Source organism: Varroa destructor, unplaced genomic scaffold, assembly GCF_002443255.2.
Source record: "Varroa destructor unplaced genomic scaffold, Vdes_3.0 BEIS01000007.1, whole genome shotgun sequence".
Classification (NCBI taxonomy): Eukaryota; Metazoa; Arthropoda; class Arachnida; order Mesostigmata; family Varroidae; genus Varroa; species Varroa destructor.
Genome location: NW_019211460.1, coordinates 24,428,011 through 24,449,666, shown reverse-complemented (window position 1 = coordinate 24,449,666; position 21,656 = coordinate 24,428,011). Strand labels below are relative to the sequence as shown.

Here is a 21,656-nt window from a genome sequence, read left to right as displayed (position 1 = left end):
ATGCAATGTCTACGGGCGGGTAGCAGCTGGTGGCAGTAAGCTGTCTAGCCTAGCAAAGTAGGCTTAACTGTAAGGCGTTGGAATAGCATCTTGCGTTATGCAATGCTGATAAGATAACTGCCGCGGCTACTGTTGCTGATACTAACGGCACGCCACACCACACGCGTCCCCACGTTTTCACTCCTTGCGCCCTGTCATCGTCAGCTATCCTTGCCAACACTGCTTTCCACATACACGCAGGCACCCCTGCTGGAAGTGTCCACCGGATCTGGCTGCTCTAAATTTGTCGACCTCTTAGTTGTACCTATGCACACATATAATAATACACATACACAGCGCAGGATAGTACAAATCGGACCCACTTAGACGGACCCTTTGTCATAATGGGTACATGTTTATTTGCTATCTTCGAAACAAGAATAAAGCTAGTTCCCTCTAGAACAAAACAATACATTTTTCATGACAAAAACAATGTCTCGCATTCGAAATGTCGAGTAAGGACTATCTATTGTTCAAAGTAGGTGCGCGAACTAAAGCATGATCGAGTTTAAAAAAAGCTCCTCTTTCCTTTTTGTTTTAAAGCTTAAATTCAGTGTCTGAGAAATGTTTTATACGTGGCGTATTTGAGAAACACTTCAGCCAATTTACAACTACCAATATCGCTACTGTTAAAAAGGTGTTTATGGGTTAAAGAAGGCGGATCAGTAACGTAGCTTAAGACCTACTATGGTAGTTGTCATTGTAAAGCATAATGATTATATTAATTACGTTATGTACGATCTTTAGGACTTAATTAATGAATTACTTCTATTCACTGGCTTCGTTTCCATATATTCTTGGGAGCTGCAAGAGAGGTTCGTCCTGTATAAGAGCTGGAAGGCTAGAAATTTCAAAGAGCACTACTAGAGAGAATAGTAATATTGTTTATCAACTATAGTGTTCAGACAGTTTGATTACCATTTACACACATAACGAACAACTAATACTGCAACTTCCGACTTTAGACAAATAGGATGCTTAGCGCTTATATGTATATATATATATATCTTATCGCTTATATATATATATCCTCTAAGTTAGCAACTCACACACACACACACACATATATGTGTCATAAATGCTATATTCGACGGTCTATAGCTCATTAAAAAATAAACAAAATTTGTTTTAATAAACACGAGTTCGCCCATGCAAAAACCTCCCGATTAAATTACCTTCTGCTATTACTTCTTATCCTATTGTAAATTCACGTTATGTTCAAAGGAGAAAGACACACGGTAAGCCTTAGTAAATCACACATACATAATCACCTTAATTCGGAATGTGCACCTTTTTTTCAGGATATATATAGATATATATATATATATATGTATATAGACATTTTTGTTTTATATAGTTTTTCCTTATTGCTTACGTAAGGATTGTGAGCTCAATTTAATGTATCAATCCTAGGAAAGCTGTCGAGGTAAACATTTTATGAATTTCCCTGGTTGAGTTACAACCTGAAAACGGATATATATAATTGGTGTTTGTAATTGTTTTAATACTAGCTCTTTTCGCGTAAACACAAGGACAATGTTCTCTTTTTGTGCCCCCCCTCTTTTCTCTCTGTAATACAATTAAAATATGAATGTTGATAATTAACGGTGACACTTCAACTGTAACTTGTATTTATGCAAACTTCTACTAAAGGCAGAATCATCCAGGTTTAGCTTTGCCTAGAAATATTCTGTTATGTAGTCCCTTCCACAGGCTCGTAGACGCTTCCTGATCTAAAGATTTGGATTTTATAGAATTCCAATATTAATTCGTTGAATCCGCCGATACGTGTAGTGGACTTACCAACAAAGTCTCGAAAAAGCTTTAATTATATTGGATGAGCTTTAAGATGAAATGGGCTTGTCTCTTTTAGCAAACTTAACACGGACGATACCGTTTGTAAATCCAATCCGTGTACCGTTACCTGATAATTCCGTTCCTTGGGCGTAACTGGCTCGAAACCATTCTTTGGCCATAAATGTTATACACAGTCTTTGGTTTGTACATGATCGGGCCGAAAACATTTAGCATACTACCGTGCTTTTTTTTTATGCTAAACACCAATGTGAACGTGTCGCATGAGAATCGAACAGTATCTAGTAAATGAAAACACGTACGGTTAAATGGCAGAAGATTAATACAAAGTTCCAGCCACTTTAATTTCATAAAAAAAAAAACAAAAAAAAAAGCTATTTTTTGTCGGTCGCTATCAGACTGTACAAAGGCATACTACAGTGAAAAAGAATTGAAGATGGCTGGACAGTGTTTGCTTGCGTCGCAAGTACGCAGACAAATGGCCGCGCGTATGAGTAAGGCGTTTAAATATTGCGAAGCTACGTATTTTCACAACTCTGAACAGTTAACGCTGGACGAATCATGCTCTCGAAGTCGTCCGTAAAGGGAAATGGTCATAGCTTCACGTTATTCGAACTAAGTAATGCGACAGATTAAACCCTATTGCAGGACGCTTTGTAAATAGATGAGGTTTTGCCGGTAAAATGAGCTGCAATTGCAGCGATGTAGTATACGCTAACTAAGAGGTAAAGTACAACTTGGAACAACTGTACTTTACCGTGACTCTAGAAATTGGGCTTGTTTTAAGTCTGGCCTAAATAAACTAAGCGGAAACGAAGTAGGGTAAGATTGAGATGACCTTCAGTTATTTAGAACCTCCCAATCTGAACTGATCAAGGAGACGAGCACGCTCCTAGTTTAGATACATGTATTTATGCACTCAGAAACATAGTTAACAGCAGATGGACGCCTTGAGCGATTTTTCGAATGAATACGCAGTGTTGAATTATAAACTTGCAGCTTCTAAAGGATACACACTAAACTTTTAACGATGCGACAGTTCTTGTAAAGTTAGCTTAAGTTAGGAGAAATTTTGCGTCGAAATCGGAAAACTTATTCAATTAGGTAAAGAAGTGCACTGTTCATCGATACCACCTTACCCAATAAGGATATTGGTGCACCTTACCGAAATTCAGCTACATACAAAATACGATCTAATTAAATTCGACATGTGTGCTTTCGACAGCCTAAGAGCTTGTATGTCAAATATAAACATTAGCTGGTCGACATATGGGCAAAGGGCCCAAAGCGTGATCAAATAATTGCTCTTTTTTTAGCTCGGTAGCATGATGTTGCCTTTTCGTTCTGATTGCTTACTAATGTGCTGGCTTTGGTTTTTCCCCTCTGGTTAAACTAAAAATAATCTGAGTGTCGAAAGCTCCAAACCGGGGCAGCCGGTGCCGAGCTAACTTCAGTACACCTTTGCCATGCATTGGGTCCTTGGCCGGGAGCCAAGACCGACTCGTCAGGCCCGATGGACTGTTTCCTTCCACAGCTTCGAAGGAGTCCATTAAGAGACAGCTCACGTCTTTGCGACAACCCAAGTAAGCAGTAGTCGATTATGTGCTTTCAACTTGGCCATCGGAGCGTGTGAGAGAATATGTGTCGATGCTATTGATTAGGACGCGGAGAGATGCGTACTTGCTGCTTCGCGAGAGAGCAAGACATATGTATGGAGAGGGAGGGAGAACGAGCTGAGGGAAACAGACATGGGACGTCGGAAATACAGAGAACCCGCAACGCTCCGTCCAAGCACTTTTATCCCTGACACAGCACCAGATCCCTGCAGACAGACCTTTGCCCGACCACTGGCCTTCAGACGGCCATTGGCCCACGGACACTCCTTTTCTGACCTCGACTGATGGCAGCGGTGGCGATGCTAAGGCTCATGTGCGTCAACTCGACAAGAGTGTCTATACGACCGTTTATGCCTCTGCTGTCCCTGCTCGTACCTAAAGCATTATATGAGTTCTCTGTATATGCACACATACCTACGTGCATAGGTTGCGCTCTAGTATCGTCGTACAGGGCGTAAGATGTGCCAGTCAGTGGTGATTCTGTCGCTACCGCTATGGCCCGCTTCTCTTCTTTAGATACATCGAGGGGCAGGCATTTATGTGTCCGCAAAGCGAGGGTGCTCGCTGGTCATAATCGTTGGTGTTGCTTCTTTGGGCCTGCGAGTCTGTAGGGCTCTATGGTACGTTCCTGTTCGCTTATGCGTCGTGCCCTCTGTTTGACGACGTTTTGCGTGATGGACGAAGGGGAATCTAGTCCGTTATCGCCGGCTGGCGAATGGGGACTGTCGGTCGCCGGCGCCTGTCAAGCAGCAACATCTTGTCGGCGACCACCTCCAAAGATTCTGCCAGCATCCCACATTCGGCAAATTCTTTCATTTTGCGTGTTGCCTATATTGCAGTATGTTATAACCAGCCCTACGGGCCTCGCGCCCGCGCTTCCGTCAGGATAAATGCGGGACAGGCAGCGTAGGGAAGAGTAGAGGATGAAACAAATGCGACGTTGAGCAAGCGAGCATTTTGTGTACAATGAACCTAACAGAGACAGGCATATGAGCGGCCAACGACTATACTAGAAATTCTGTTCATCGGCAAAGAATAAGAATCAGAAGGACGATGACCGACGGGGGAGATCTCAAGTTCGCTCCTGGTAATCTCAGTTGTTTCCTGGGAAATGGAATGTGGTCCTCATGACCTCGCCCTTTGTCCTCCGTGTTAACTAGATTCTCGGTCGCCGACAACAACGTGTCACTTCCTGGGGGACGTAGAGGGGATCTCATTGCAAAGAGAGATTAATGCGTCGAAGGGAAAAGAGATACCCAACACGGACATTAATGCCGACTTAACGAATCTTAGCCTGCTAATCGCCTCTAATGAGAGCTTGCCCGTTTGTAGTGGAACTTGTCGTATCTTTGACGTGGACATATTTTCTCTCCTTTATTTTGTTGTCTCATGCCATACAGTAGTTTCGTCTCTGTCATATTGTAAAATCGCATGTTGGACTATAGAATCAACACTTGTGTAAGGAACGTGCGGAACACGGTCAACGATTTCAGTTTAGATTGAAACCGCAAAGAGACCTCAAAGAGCAACCTCTTTTGGCATACTTTTATTTTCAAACTCCCGATGAGACGGATCTCTCACTTTTAGAAAACGAATGCTATTATGTTTTTCTTAGAAATAAATGTCAAACTCGAGTGTACTGTTTGTAGGAAAGTAAATATCTTAGAGTCAGCACCCTGTGGGTTTACGATGATATCTTTGATTTGATATAGGCGAAGCCCCACCATACTGAGCTTAGCTTTAAGGTGGATCAATAGGATATTGTCTACGCGGAAAAACGATTCAAAATTGCATTTGGAACTGTTGTATGTCTACCGATACATAAGAGGTGAGCATATTTATGAGATCTTCGTATACCGTACTGGAGGTTATTATCGCGGTTATTCTGGTTGTGGCTTTCGTCTAAAGAAGAGAAATGGCTGAACCAGTTGACCTTCAACGGATGGTACGGGCCTCCGAAAGTCTACGTTACGACACTGGAGTATGTTACGAATGCCTGATCGATGGTTCGTATGTCAGGTTTTATACGTTTTACGCTTGGCTAGTCATGACTTTTGGAGAAACGTCGAAGCTACCATATTTCTGTATGCACTGCGTAGAACATACAGCACGCTCCGGCGGCAATGATGGCTACCTTTTTAGTTGCGTTGACCCACTCCGTTTGTCTCATTCTAGTAAGACGAACTAGTTCTTTCGAGCCGCATAGGAACTGTAATATTCTATCCCCTGCAATCATACTCGTATTGAATTGAAACCAAAATGTACTCGCTCTTACGAAAGCGTGAGCGCTAGCCTGAAGCCACGAGCAACGCACGACATCCATATCGCCTCGTCTTTACCGAACTTCTATGCAGTCCATGGAGATGCCACAAAGAGAGTCGTCCTGTAGTGCCGACACCGCCGGAAGTTTTGAGCGACGCTTCCTCCGAGTTTTTGTCGTCTGGCTCCTTTTCACTCTTCGAAATCTTTCGTCTTCGCTGTTCCTACAACCTGTCTGTTGGATATTTGTATCGCTTCCTTCAACAGCGAGCAGCAAAGAAGGCTTTACAATCAAAGAAAGGCGGGCGAAGGCCAGCGTGATTCTTGACGGCTAACCAGTGTCAAGCAAGCAAATGCGGCCTATAGCGCCGTAAAGTAACAAAAGGAGGTACGGTATGGCACTAGCGGAAGCATACGCGTTTGCTCCAACTTTGGAAAAATCTTTGTCTAGCCGTTGTGAAACACTACCGGGATTCCCAATGGCTAGACAACGGGATTCTGGTGTACGACGTTCATGTGACCCTATGCTAGGCTGCATCGAGCCAACTGTGAATACATATTTGTCATGTCGCTTGCCTCACGCTTGGCATTTTTGTCTCTCCGATTACTAAACTGAACGACTGGGTTCATTGCGGCCGCCTCGCAGTTTCGCGGGCTTTTAAATTTTCAGTTTTACCCGACGTAACCATATCGAATAAAACACCTCTTTTCGTGGCAGCTGGAGCACAACAGCATTGAACTTTTACAGAAGTAGTGTCCGGGACATCAATCTGGGAACTTACGTAGTGCATTCCTGTATGTTTATTAGTAGGCGTCTTACTGTGTGATCTACTTAGGTTCCAGCTGGTTGCTTGAATAATGGAAAAAGCTTCCGATGTCTGTACCCAATATCTCTGTAGGCATGGTTTTAATAAACAGGAATAGCTTCGCAGATTTCCGATATTCAGCGATCTCAAGCGAAGTGTGAGACGTTATCACGAACATTTAAAGTATACCCTACCAACTAACCTTTATTGCATTTATCTTAGGTCAAAAATACCAAAGCCTAGTGGCGGATTAATGGTAATGGCTGAGATAAATCTTGCCACTTCATTAAAGCTGCCCTCAAAATAGGGGAAGAAATTGCAACATTTCGCGCTCACCTCATCTTAATCAACAGGAGAAATGGGCAGTGTGAATCTTACTTCTATATGTAGCTTTTTGCTAGAATATTTGCCGTGCCTAATAATCTATGGTACGGAAACGTGTCTCTTCAAAGGAAAATGTGTGACACACCTGTTACTTCGAAACAAATGCCCTGGATAATCGGGATATTCCCTTGCTAATAACGAGATGTTTCATAATATTACATGCTGGTTCAGGCTGAACCCGTTATTACTTATTGATATTTATTAGTCAAGCAAATCAAGTACACTTAGCTGCTTCCCTTAAATCGTGCTATTCTGAGCTGCAGCTCTATATGGGGTTCTGCTGTACATGATAATATTGACCGACTCAAATAAGGCTACCTAGAAATATTGCGTAGTGTCGACTTTAACCCGCCTTCCCGTTCACACAAAATATCTGCATGGGGCTTTCTTTGAATAACAACTGTCTCCTTTTCTCTCTAAGGTATTTCGAAACTGCTGCAGAAGGAAGGGCATTTACCGATGCGCGATGCAATGGCTTTTCATCACGAAACATATGAAGGTTCGAACCGTCATGTAAAATTCAGCTATCAGATTTTGTCTTCGTCTGTTTATGTAGAGTGGCACATGATTCGAGTTGTAGTATAGCAGCTATCGTTCACGACTTATTTTGAACCAAGTTACAATAATTTTCGTGCGCTTGTGACCATATATGGGCTCGTATTGAAATTACGAAAAGACGTTACGGAAGAGGAGCGGACTCTAATACCCAGATTCATTGAAAAAAAGCGATCGCGATGAAAATTCGTTGAATGGGTTGGAATATCGAAGTATGTTGACCATATAGATCAGAAGGTGAATGATAGGGCGTCTGTGTTGTGAAAAATAGGAAAACGGTGCAAAACTGCAGTAAGCAGGCAAGCTTATTATGACGGAGCTTCAAAAAGGCCCATTTATAACGGTTTCTCAACGGCGTCTGAGGCCGCGTCCACAAAAACCCTTTAACGTCGTATCAAGATAACTGTTGAAAATCAGTCAGAAAGCCTAGTTTACGGAACTGCTAACAAAAGTACGCGCGCTTCAAATGGGCTAAACTGTTTCAAACTTGGACAGCCGAAGTCTAGGAAACGGATTATTTTTAAGACGAATCGCATTTTGAGTAGTAAGTCCCCTAATAAGACGTTCCGACGAAAGATTCTACGAATTCTCTGTAGTTCAATAAATCGAAACATCCGATAATGTCGGTCATGATTATCTATCAACGTCTTGCTAACGAAGTATAGGGTCTGTGCCTTAAATTTCGTCACCAAGATTACGGAAAAGTATAGAATAATTTAGAAGAAAAGCGCTGCTTCAGGTACGGGCATGGTGTCTGGATGGATGCTATAAGCTCATGAATAGCAAGGTAAAGTGTGCCTTTGAAATAGTTCACTATGTTGAAGTGTATGGCTTCGAAATTCACTTCAATTTGAATCCAACCAGAAGCGGGTGACATTATGTCAAAGGACGATTCAGGCTCGGGTAAAGGACCACGAAAGGATTGCAGTTCAAAAACATAGTGTTCCAAGTACGGGTGCGGGGCTCCAATGTATCGGATAGCGGAAGTGCGTTTGGAATATCCGACACCTAATTGCAACATGATTGCGGTCAGGAATGGGCTACTAAACACTAGCTTTAATACCTGTCTATTCTTCTAGCGCAGTTAAAAAATCTTCTCTAGCGGCAGGGTCACGAGTGCCATCACTAGAAAGCAGAGGGGGCAGTTTTTACGCATAGACAAAACGCACATAGATATTTAGTTTGGGTGCGAAACTATCTATCTTCAGTACAACTCGATAATGTATAAACATTCTAGTTCGCCTTATTCTGTTCGCAAACTGGTGTCTGTGCGATTTTTTCTGTGCTTGAGAGCTTAAATCGATCTAGCTAGACATCTACTCACCGCAGTCGTCAGCTCTCATTTAATTCTATATACGTTTCGCTTAGAAGTTACGCTATCTAAATAATCTAATAGATAGGCAGACAGACAGACAGCATATCTTATAAGGCATAAACACACAGTTTCTAGATTCAAACGGAATGGAAAATAAACACAGTTTGGATTGCAAGATTGTGAATTTTAAATCACTGTTGACAGTAATAACGCGCGCCAGAAGCAGCTTTGCGAAAATTACCCATCTTGATGAAAAAGTTCGACCATCGTGTGTCGATGGTGGTAAGGGTCCGCCTTTCGGGGGCAAGACATTTTTGATCGTGTCTAGCATCACGGAAAGCTACTTCACACCGTACGTCTGCATATGCTTGCAAACATATTCAAGCTCTTGATAAAGATAGTTTGCATAGGGAAGTTCAGAAGTCTCTGAAGCGCTGAATTGCTAAGATTCGAAAACGAATTGTGAGATTATGTCGTTGAAGGTGGATAGTCGAAGGCAAACGAATTCATCAGACGACCAAGAGAGTTGGGCGTGAATCACTACGGCAGGTTTTCAACGATCCCGGAAGCGTGTTCTCAGATGCTGATGGTGATAGGAGCTAGCAAAGAATGCCGGTATATAGCGTGTTCTATTAGGTTGTTAATGAGACCGTGAGCCTTGAACATGGGTATTCAATAACTGTTCCCTTCAAAAGCAGTACCGTATCGGCTCAAGCCTCAAAGTGTTTTTTTCCTTTTTTTCCGATGATGTATTTATGCTATTCATATTTAAACGTACTCATGCAAATAGATTGCCATAGTTTCGCATTCTACGCCTAGAATAGTTGTTTTGAACTTCACTTTTCCAATGAAATATCATCATACGCCTCTGCGGGTGCCGTTGGACCGCACGGCCCCCGTCCGAACAACTTTGATGACAGTAGAAACTTGTTTGAATCTGGTATATGAAATCGCGTATTATTTTTATTGGGATGGTTTTGCATGGATTCTTTGATGGGTGGACCGTGAATCCCCTATTCTTCAGCATGGACAAGTGCTGATGCATTAGGCCATTTAAATAACAAGATCCTAACATTTCAGGGGGTAGCCTCATCATACGCACCTCAGTATAGAAGGTGCAATCCAAATTACGATATTGATGACACCCGTCTTATAGTTCCACTAGTGGCTTCTCTCCAGGAAAATATTCGCTCGCGACCCAAGATATCGCTGCTTAACGAGGCAAACAGCCATACGCTCTATCAGTAATTTCAAAGACAAAATCACTGGCAAGTGTTTTGCTTGCTGCGCACATATATTCCGCTTACTCAGCATATATGTTAATATTACTTTGTCGCGAGCACGGATATGACAAGATTTCTCTAACTTGCTTTAGTCAAACGTTATTTAAATTTGTAATAGCCAAGCAGTGCGGAAGTTATTGACCTGCTCTGTCGTGTGATGGAAAACGTTGTGGGATTTAATTGCTCAGCTGTCTATTCTTCACTATATTAGCCATTATCATGAGAGCATTTAGCCTTTTGTTGAAGTTGTGCTTAATCCTAACATTTCTCGTCAATCTGATGAGTTTGCCAGACTGGTAGACAGATAGGTACGGTGACCGCTGCGAGAACAGTGGTGTGTCAGGGATTCGAACCCGCTAAACAGCTCAGCTCACAATGCAATCATTTTTTTCACGCCGAAGATACGTAGATTGAACGAATCGCCGTTCGTGCTCGCTGGCAAGCCTAGTTTTTTTAATACGATCAATCCGTTTAGGACGAAATGTGCCTGAACCATTGGAAAGTCCAATGGACTCGTATCAGCCAATAAATGACCCTACGCTCCATCCGCCACTTCGAAACGCATCTGATAGACTGTGCCTAACGCGATGTCGTGATAGAATGACGAACATTGGCTGGCTGCCGGCGGATCTGGAAAAGATTATTAATCGAACTAATTGTAGGCAATCGCTTTGGTCTGCACTTAGCTAATGTTTTGCGGCGCAATTCGTTCTGCGCCACTACTGGCCGGTGTGTATTTTGAAGCGGCGGCGGCGGCGGCTTACGCTTGGTTTTCCACCATGGCCGCCCAGTGACGGCGGCCGCTTTGGTGGCGCCGTGTGTTGCTTATACTGCATATGTAATACCAATAATATCGCGAACCTTAGCTGTAAGCAGACGTCGCTCAGTTACACGTGCGCTACATAGAAACACTGATAAGTATCTACAAATTATAGATGTAGGTATTTGAGATACCATGAACAGCACGAGTCGCCAGCGACTGATTACCGGCTAGCTGCCGCAGGCCTGGCATAGAGCGTAATCATGAACTAGCATAGTTCAAGGCCTTTACGATAAGCACGGCGCCAGCGACGGGGCAGTAGAGCCAGCCAACTTCCAACATCGCGACGGTAGTAAAGAGTACCGCCAATGGCAATGGCGGCGTTTACGTAGTGACGCTGTAATGCGACATATGAACGACCTCATCTTCAACTTGTCTGTAAGCCATTTTAATGAGACTTGTAAATCAAATCGGCCAGGATATCATTACGGCAAAGCTGGAACCATCGCCTGCCAGATAGGAACCTGTACATGACTGACATCGTCGACACCATTTTTGAGTGTACGCACATATGCATAGTGTCGAATGAGTAAAGCCCCTTCCTCACGCGTGGCTGAGTCCGAGTTCGGACTTGCACATGGCTTAGAGCAATCGTGTAGCCACATTCATTTCCAACGCCGTACCCATCGCATAGCCTCATTGTATCCAAACCGCTCCCGGCTACCTTGTTCCTACACTCTCATCTCGAAAACAACCAGCCTGAACCACAAAATAATCTTGATCACGGAACAAGGAAATACAAGAACGGCATGTCGCTACTAGACACGTTGGACGAATCTAGACGTTATCTATTTATGTAACATTTTAGATGGTGCAGTGTGGCTTAACAGAGGCGAATTATTTTTTGCTATCAATAATAGGTACGGTAACGAACCACGGTGCACACGTACAGCATCCGTAATAAAGGCTTAAACAATTTTTGGCCAGTTCCTCACACTTGATTCGGACGATATGCATCTGTGTACATATTAGGCCCTACCTTCCATTATTGAGGTACTCGTCTAAATCGAACATAAGCCGAAATTAGACGCGTTCGGCCTGAACCTGAGTTACGACGGCGAATTTGTTGCGGTTTTTTTATGACCTCCGTTAATTCACTGCATTTTTCTCAGCTACCATTTCTATTTCCCTATTGCAAACCAGACCGTTTCACTAAGCCGGTAAATTACTCTATTCAAATAATTACATCACACAATTTCGAGTAGCCTAATAATCTGTCATTCAGATGTCCTGCTATAGTGTTTTGGTCTTGTTACTGCCTTGTAGCAGGTGTCCTACTTCACAGCATCGGCTAATCCGTCATTGTGGTGCCGTTAAACTATTACCCATGCGTATATTGCGCTATCTCAACAGGAAGCTAACCATGAATGTTAGGCTGTTCGAAGAGCCACGTAAGTCAACATACAAAAGGGTGGCTGTTTTCTTAGGATTTCCACCAGAAAATGTCACATTCGGCCTTATGGCAGGAAACAAAGTTTTTTTTTCGAAGCTAGTTCATCTCTGTACCTGCTGTGTTGAACTGAAAAGAACGCTTAGTAGTTATCTAAGGTGATATCATTTTAGCCTCACACAAAAGACACTTCTTATCCATGGGCTTCTCTTATCGAACTATGTCTAGCTAAAAAAAATACAAGAAAAAAACGTCAAAAATCGTTTTCAAGATGATCAGTAACTCACACATAAGTTCTCAAATGCTTGATTGTCTAAGATTGCTTAACTTATCGTTTTTTTTTCTCAACGAGCGAGGTCTATGACGACGAATAAGCAGGTGACTAACACCTGTTACACGGACCCCTTCATTACCTAGCTAAGAATAGCAACATATTTTTTCGGATCGCCTATCCATTTTCAAGCTATATAATAAATTACATAGCTCTATTTATGCTTTCGTCGTTTAACGATTGAAATACAGGGCACTCTTCAAGGTCGTTTGTGAAGGAAGATGTGTGACTTGCTTTGGCTTGAAGGCGGCTCAGAGTTTCATGAAAATCTCCAAAAAGTGCCAGTACGGTCTGTAGCATAAGAAAGCTCTCCGTTCTGTATGGATCCTACTCGAACTCACAGTTGCTACGAAAGCAAAAGTATCCGCGGTCATTTAGGTTACTTGCTATCCTGTTATTGAGTACCATATACACGTGTTTGTCCTAACCAAGGCAGGTTTTAAGAAAACATTAAGCACAGCCTAAAACGTTAACGCTTAAACGTTTATGTCGGTGTTTACCTGAATTGCAGCATCACTCTCCAGATCAACAATGTCATTGATGCGCCATGTGCAAGCAACTTCAGTGGATGTAGGAGGTACGTAACCTGGAGATGTCATTTTATTTCCACTATCGTTTTCTATTCGAAATATGAATGTAAACGTCAGCACTAGCATTTTGCCGTCATATTTTCGGTAGAAAAGCTTCTGTGCCTCTTCGGAAAGCGTAGGTTCGCTTTATTTGCGAAAGATCGGCTTCGGCTTCAAGAAATTGTTTCTAGAGATATCAATAGGCCTTGCAAAGGGGTAAATACGTCTGAATGCGCCAAAGGCGTACCTAACGTCAACACGAGACAAAACAGTATAATATGATAGAATATTCAGTGTAACGCACATATAATTAGTGAGGCGTGGGCTGGCTTGCCAGCACCATTATTCGTGTTTGTCAGATGAAATTTCAGTAAATTATTAAGTTTAGTTAATAATATCAAAAGCTTTTTTTCATCACATTTTTCTATTCTGACATTTTCAATAAACCTTGTGATTTTTTTTTGCGATGCACGTAATACTACAGTAAGGTAAATTCTACTCTAAGAAGAACGAGACTGAATAAATTACATAATATGTTGCAGGAACTGGAATATATTTACTGAGTATAGACCATTTTCGTATCATTTTGTTTTAAGATTGTATCTTTGATGAACAGGCCGTTTCGTCCTTGTATCGTCTTTGTGCATTGCTTTCGGTAAATCAGCTAGTATTCCGTTGTGCAATATTTGCTATTGAACGATGGCCGTGCGGCCGAATCGTACCGACGAATTGGCATACTAATTCAAACATCTAGCCTTTTGGGATAAAGTGAACCGTTACATCTGTCATAAACGCTATAGACGCGACCGATCACTGCTTTCAATCATTAGGTCATCGTGCCCTTCACATACTTCAATCACCGTGGCCCGACCAACAGACGAACTGCTTGTATTGGTTCCGAGTTTTTTCGGAAAAAAAAACGACTAGAAAGTTATCTGACGGCCATTGGTCCCGCTAAATCAAATTTGCTAGGTATACGGTCTTCTGTCGTCGACGTAACGACACTAGCCATTCAATATGTGCTTGAGAAATTTCAGTCTCAACTATACTGAGTTACCCTTTGCAGTGTTATCTTCGAGGTTACTTTAATAACTATGATGTGCCGCAGGAACATTCGTATATAATGAACAGTCGACTTCGCAGTAATTGTCTTTCTATAGATATACTGAATGCGCCACTTTATCATCAACAATCGGTCCTTGCGTACCCATTCTCTGAGCACTTTTACGTTCCTGTGCTCCGCATATATGTCTATAAGTATCAGATATATCCACACGTCTCAAAAATTACCTTGGCATAGAATCAGAATTATCTATGCCACAGTGCCAAGATAAACAATGAACTTAAAGGGAATAGTGAAAGCGCTATTCCAATGGAAGCTCAACCTACTATGGAGCATAATCCTATGGAATCTATAGCGTGGATTAGGAAAATCAATTATTTAAGTATCATTAGCACTTTTACGTTTGCATTTCCTGTATCTTGCCCTTGTTGGCCAAGAGTCTTACACAACTGACACACACGATCGCGGGCATTTTACCACCCTTGTCAATGTAACTATAAGCAAGTAAAATTCAACCGTCGGAAACTAAAAGTGCCCCTAATCATTGCAACGAAAAAGCACGCTATTACTCTGACGCTCTGATTGTAAGGGGCTGGCAGTTTATGCTTGACGTCTTATCACACATTCGCTAAATATTTCCATTTCCACACCAAACGAGACTGAAAGCTCTCAACGTGAACACGCCGCTTGTTTACTATAAGTCTCTAGGCAAGCAATATGATGCGATATTTCCTGCAGATTTTTCAGACAATGTCTACTGGTAATACGAAGTGATACGTCAAACTGAATTGCGGGGATGCCGTTCAACTTGTACATTATATGTAGATTCGTACAACAAAACATCTAAAAGCTTAGATGAAAGATTTTCGTCTGCAGCCGCTTCCATAATAGGACGAACAACTAGTGGCCGGTCGAGGATGGTCAAACGATTGACGAACCAACCCGGGCTGTTTGACAGCCGACGGGCCTAGCGACTAACTGACTATTGGACTTCTGCGGCAACTACAGTCGAGTGGAAAGCAACACGAACAACTTTAGCCCTCTATCCTTCTTCTCGGTTATCTTCGTCTTCTTGTCAGTCTTTGAGCTATTCCGCCACTTGCAATGTTCTTGCCGTCCATTGGCCGCACAAACCCCTCTACTCTTTTAGTCTCACGAAACAAGCGAACTATCCCATCGACGGGCCAGCAGCAGTGACAGTAGCCGCAGCGACTTCTTTCCTTGGTGTTCTCGTGCTTCGCCTGCTCTCACTCAGTAAACCCGCTCCCTCTAGAATCCCCTCGATGGTACCCTCCTTCTGCAGCAGTATGTTCACCACTTCCATCCACTCGCCGCCGCCGCCGCCGCGGCCACCGTCAGCGACAGCTAGCAGGCAATAGCAGCAGCTGTGAAACAGGCAATACTACAACCCAATGCTATGACGCCCCCTTCCATCTGCTCCACGCCCTTCTCCGCAATCCTCCTTCGCCCCCAACGCCTATACGGCTATACCGGGCGATTCCGCAGCCCCGAGGCTGCGGCTGTGTCAGCCGCCGTCGCCCTACTTCTGTTGTTATCGGTTGAAAGCAAAGTTTTCTCGAACGGTTAGAGTCTTAGCGAACGCTACTCGTTTTGGCCGCCCAGCCGATGCGGATGGAATCGGATTTGAGTAAATCCCGCCCGGCCGTCGGCCCGTCTGGCAGCTGGCCGAACCGCTAACTCGTCGCCCTCTACTTTGTAACGTTCGTCGGGATAAGGGTGGAGGGCCGGGCGGTTTGGGAAACAGTGAGGAAACCTCTCATTTGGTCTGAGCAGGCTTACAGCAGAGAGCTTCGTAGGCAACACTGGTGGGGGTAGAAGCGGAAAGGGACGAGACGAAGCCGGGGACTAACGCTTCAAAGGGGGTATATGATGAACAGAGTGGTGATAGCGTAGAATCGGGCCAACTTGGAGTAGCCCACTGTAGCGGTTAGGCAAAGGGTGAAAAAAAAATTTTCTGCCGTTGCTGCTACTGTTGATGCTGAGAAGGGAGAGGACAGCCGAATACTACGATGCACAACAGTAGGTTGGGTCGTCGACAAACTCCAACAACAACAACAGCGGTCGCAGCAGGAGCAGAAACTTCCAAGAGCTATGCTGCACCGTTCCGCCGGCGTAGCTACCCCACCTCCTGCTTCTCTTGTTCTGCAACCCTCATGTGTCGCAAGATGTGTTTACTTAGTAGTCGGTAGGAGTGGGTGAGAAGGCAGATGCTAGTAAACTCCACGACGCAGCGGGAATCAGCGAGAGGCTGGTAGCACTGAGACGGGAAGTGGTGACCGTGAGTGGGATGTCATCAGATGGCGAACGACTTGTTGCTGCTGGTGACCACAGACCAACTGACACTTGAAAGTACCACTTCAGCTGCACCAGCACAGGCGTTAATGCTAGACTTCCGTTTCTTCCACAGCCGGTCAAGGGTTCTGCAGTGCAGCGGGTGGAAGAGCGACCGGAAAGATTGAGCGATACGATCGAGCGAATCAACAAAAGCAATCGTAGTCTTGTTGCATGTTGGCTGAGTTGTCGAAAACAATCCATTGGAGAAATTCGATGATCGAACGCGTGATATTTTTTCAAGTTTAACATACGTCTAGGGAAGTGACGCCAACTATTAGGTAGTATTTTATCTATACGTGTAGAAATCGATCGTGATATGAGCTCTCCCGATCTGCAGAAGGCGTCTCTTATGCATAAATCTGCAGAAACACAGATGGAAATATATAAACTGAATACTGCCGAATATCTAGCGTGTGCATACCTTTAGTTTTTGTCTTCTAGTTTTGCCCGACGGCGTAGCCAAAATAAATGTACTCGTATCTTAGCTGTATAATCCGAAACCGAAATAGGATTGGTTTAAGTCCGACGGGCCGCACCGCGGGCAAAAAATTTGCCCAAAAAGTAGTATAATGAATAAGCTTTGCGTCGATGAGCATTTTCTTTGATTACATTTACCAAAAAGTCTATGTAAATTTATCTAACTATGTTCACGCAATATACATGATGTTAGAGGAAGCTGAATTAAATAATTGGCCTTAGTTATTAACTGGTTTTTTTTTAAACTGTTTCATTCACACGGAGGAATCATGAACAAGTTATGGCTGTGAAAAATATATTTAAAATAAGTGTGTATTTTTAAAGTTCTCTTTCCTTTATATGGATACAACCGATGTACGTTCGTTCTAGTCGATAGGGTGCAGATGTCAAGAAAACCAGAAAGCCAAAGTAAGTCTGCGATGAGTACTGTGTTTTATAAAGTTCCAGCTTCAAAAAGGCAACAGATGAATCACCTGTCAAGACCATCTATTTATACTTACGTTCATATATACTTATCGTCCACGTGCATATGGCCCTGTATTCACAGACACCCATGTTCACATACACAATAGACACACGGCAAATGTTATACTCTGCTAGAGGCAAACATGTTTCTTTTGTATCTAGAAAGTTACTTAGCTTTATGAAAGAACAACCAGGCTTCTTCCAAAGACGTCCTTTGAGAAGGAAAGTTCTAGATAATTTTTTCTTTTTTGCTTCAAGATGGATGTCGCTGTCTGAATTTACTAGAGTAAGACTAAAAGTGAATTAGAAGTAACGTCTGCTCGAAACCGTCATACGTTGCTTTCTTTTATCCCCAGCGCTACGGAACGTTTTATATTGTATTTGGCGGAATAAAAATATCCACGAGTAACGGCAAAAAAAATTCGTATTAGAAAGCGACTGCTCTGAGCACAGTAGCTAATAATGCTAGCAGTGGCAGAAGAGATCTCATCTTGCTTCTTGTGTATACTACAGAAAATAGTGGTGCAGTGTTATAGCAAGCATTGCTTAGACGGGTGAAAACTGCGCCACGAACAACGAAAAAGCAAGGAGTCCAAGATGAAGCCTACTCCCTAGCACTAGCTTTTGGCTTAGCAAACTTGGCTGTTAGAGAAGGACACGGTGACTGGCTAGGTTGTGGCGTGTCTGGGCCGTCTTGGTCTGACGGCTGACCCGCCCAACTGATCAAGCATAACCTAAGTTTGTTTGTCTGTTAGCCGAAGTAGCTGGTTGTTGGCATCTGATAATGACAGCGTCCAACAGACGATGGCAGTAGCGACGGCGGCAGCGCTGTATCGTTATGCTTCGTATTGTATCCAGAGCCATCTGCGGCTAGACATCTGCAAATAGAGACGGCCTGTATAGGCGCACACCGTACTGGTATGCTGCCGTGGTGTCGAAGCTGGGCCTTACGAAGCAAACGATAAGGCCGCAGGTAGGACTGCCGCTTCTCCTACTGCAGCGAAAAGCCGAGATGCGATTTGATTGCGAGCTGCAGACTCGCTTCTGTCGTTGCTGCCTTCGATGGTGGAGCTCCTATTCCTGCTGCTGGCTGGGTCGTTAGCACAGTAGAGTGGACAAACCAACGACCGAACGACATAATCTCTCTCGTCAGCGACAGAACCAGTGGCGTCAGGCCATTGCGGCGACAGCAACTGGAGTCGGAGCCAAGAGTAGAAGTATGAGAAAGACGCATACCGACAAAGAGATCAGCAGCAGCAACTCGTTTCTATTCGCACCATTACCCGAAGCTTCTGTCAACGACTACGTATGCGTCGGAGTTCGGCCGTACACTTCTGTCAGGTTGCAGTAGATGTGCTCAGGTATTCGGCAACGCTTATTGCACTGCTGGTAATTATCTCCGCCATCTTTGCGAGCGCCAAGAGCAAACACTATTATACAGACATCTCTTTATAAATACTTCACAGTTATGGATCGTCGCTGTTACCTGAACCGTGTACTACACGGCAATATAATCGCCAAGAAACTTCATAAAGCATACGACCAGGTCTAGATCGGTTTGGGAAGTACATGCGACATCGTCATTAATTCGTACGAGTTGAATGACTCAACTCCGGTACCACAGTAACTTGGTGGTAACTTAACAAACTTATTCCACGCTAGTAAAGAATATTATTTTATGATTTACGGGCCAAAGATTATGATACTTGTGAGGCACATGTATACTAGATAAAATGTACGAGCGAATGAGTGGTTTCTTCAAAAGTAGCTCAGGCCGTGCAGGCCTTTCTATTATTATTTATTATTAGAAAAGCGTAGCACGTCTTTCACTTCGACTTGACATTTGGTAATTTGCGGGTCGTGCAATGCGGGAAGAGTAAAAAAAGGACTAGATAAAAGCAAGTCAGATATTATTTTCGAAGAGCTTCATTCTGCAAGAATAGATCTATAGAATTATAATTCTATTTGTGTTTATTACAGTTGTTGTCGCTATATTTAGTGATATTAGTATAAGCTGAAACATAACAATCCGGCGCAAATAAGGTTGTTGGTTTCTCGGGGTACATAACAAAATAGGAGTATCATGGCTTCGGCGAAAAGAAGCAGTGGTGAGCCATCTACACCTATTGTTCTATGGAAGAACTCTGTATATGTAAACAACAGAAAATCTAAACGAAATACCTAGCAAGGTATCGGGGATCATGAAGAAGTGCCAACTGCTGTAAAGGACCCGGTGAGAAAACCTCTCTGCAGAAGCGCCGAACAGAGGTTGAGGAGGCGCCATGTGATACGGGCAGCGAAGAGCCGCAACAGCAGGTCCGACAATTGCATCAGCGTGGGCTGGACCGGATGACTGGCAACTTTACGGCTGAATAGTAGACAAAGGGCTGCTGTTGAAGATGACAAGAGCTCAAGAAGGACTGAGAGAGTAGCAAGAGTATTCCGCCAACATGCAAGACAGATTGGAGGCGACGAGAGCCGCGCCACTCGCATTCTTGCCCAAGGACCATTGGAATGAGGACATGCAAGTTGCTCGTGCCAGCAGAGATGCTAGCGGCCAAGCTGGCTAGTGTAGAATGGCTCCAGAAACCTTCCTAAATCCAACCTACGTTCTTCACGCGTCGTGGTGGCGACGAAAGCGATAACTGCTTGTGTCGGCTGCCTGAAGGCAGGCGCACTCGCCTGCGGTAGTGACGCCCTGCCCAGGCGCTGCTGCCCTTTGCTACCACTGACAGCGGAGGCGGCACGACACTCCTTAGGACCCTCGTCAGCCGTTTGTAACTGTCATACGGCGTCGACGTATGATTGCGTGACGAAACGCTGCTCTGCTCGAGATAGCTGCCGCCGCAGAGTGTAGTAGTAGCCGCAGGTAGAGTAAAAAGGAGTGAATAAAAGGACGCAAAGCAGCAACTGCAGGCAGTAGGAAGAACTGGTGGTTAGAGCAGGGAGAACGCAATGAATCCAATGGATATCAACAATAGCTGAGGCCTGCAGCGAAGGCACGAATATTGGAAGACCGGCAGAGGGTTATAGCGAAAAATTGGTGCAGAGATAGCAGAGCGAAGTGGGAACTGCCACATATGTGCAAACTTTTAGCGTTCTAATCCTTTTACAGTGGCGATGACGCCCGCTCTAACAGTGTAATTCTTAGTGGTAGTAGTCATAGTGCTACGGTGATCCGATGCCGGAAAAAACAGACCAAGTCCTTCTACAACATATATATAGCTACCGCGGAGTGTTAGTGGCACGGAGAAGTTCCTGAGCCATGAAAAGTCGAAGTGACTTCTATATCATACATCAATCACCGGTGCGACTAGCACATGCTGGCAAAGTGAGAAAAATCGGTGCTTTGTCCCGAAAATCAGGACTGCTCAAGTAAACTTGGATTGCGATTACAACTGTAGCTTATCTTCCTAGCAGAACGGTTAGCTACGCGGCCTAGTGCCATTTCTGTATGCATTTATGTTGCTAAGAGGTTTTTAAATTGCGTGGACCAAATATGGCTTATTCGGTTGAATTGATGCATAAAAAAACATATACCAAAAGATTACCTTGGTTGGCGCTTTTGACCAACTCGACTGCCATCGACTGTTGGAACCTATTATAAGAAAAAAGCATTGTTTCCATATTATTTTTTTTTCTAGAAAAAGGGGTTCGTGTGTATTTTTTCGTTCACGAGCCTTTGTTCTCACTTTTAGGCATTTTCCATAACAATATGGGCCTTAGCATGTGCAACTGCTGTACCAATGAGATGCATTGCACTTATGCGGTGCGAGTTCAATGCTCGTAATCCTCTGTCCTTGCTTGCTTTAATGATATACCGTTTACATGAACTAGAACTTATCTATCTGGGTAAACGCATTTACATATGCTCCACGATATATGCGTGTATGTAGGAGAAAATATACGACCTAATAAGGGGATGATATACAATAAATCTTAAGAGAAATATCCTAAGAACACGGTATCAATAGTACTATTTTGTTATATGTAAATTATTTACGTAACCACCTCATCGAAATGTGTCGCTCGTCGAAGGACACGTTTCAGCGCACTCTATGGAACCACGTGCCACGCTATAGTAAATGGTAGCCTTTGAAAATTTCTCGTAAAA

At 43.5% G+C, this 21,656-nt stretch overlaps 1 protein-coding gene across 2 annotated transcripts in view; it reads left to right on the top strand.

Moving 5' to 3' along the window:
- Positions 1-21,656, top strand: part of LOC111254148 (uncharacterized) — a 129,069-nt gene that overhangs the window by 15,715 nt on the left and 91,698 nt on the right. For both annotated transcript variants that reach the window (XM_086974035.1, XM_086974036.1), the window contains exons 4-5: positions 7,341-7,418; positions 13,125-13,190. In XM_086974035.1, the coding sequence (XP_086830161.1) occupies positions 7,341-7,418; positions 13,125-13,190 (144 nt within the window). The remainder of the gene's footprint in view (positions 1-7,340; positions 7,419-13,124; positions 13,191-21,656) is intronic.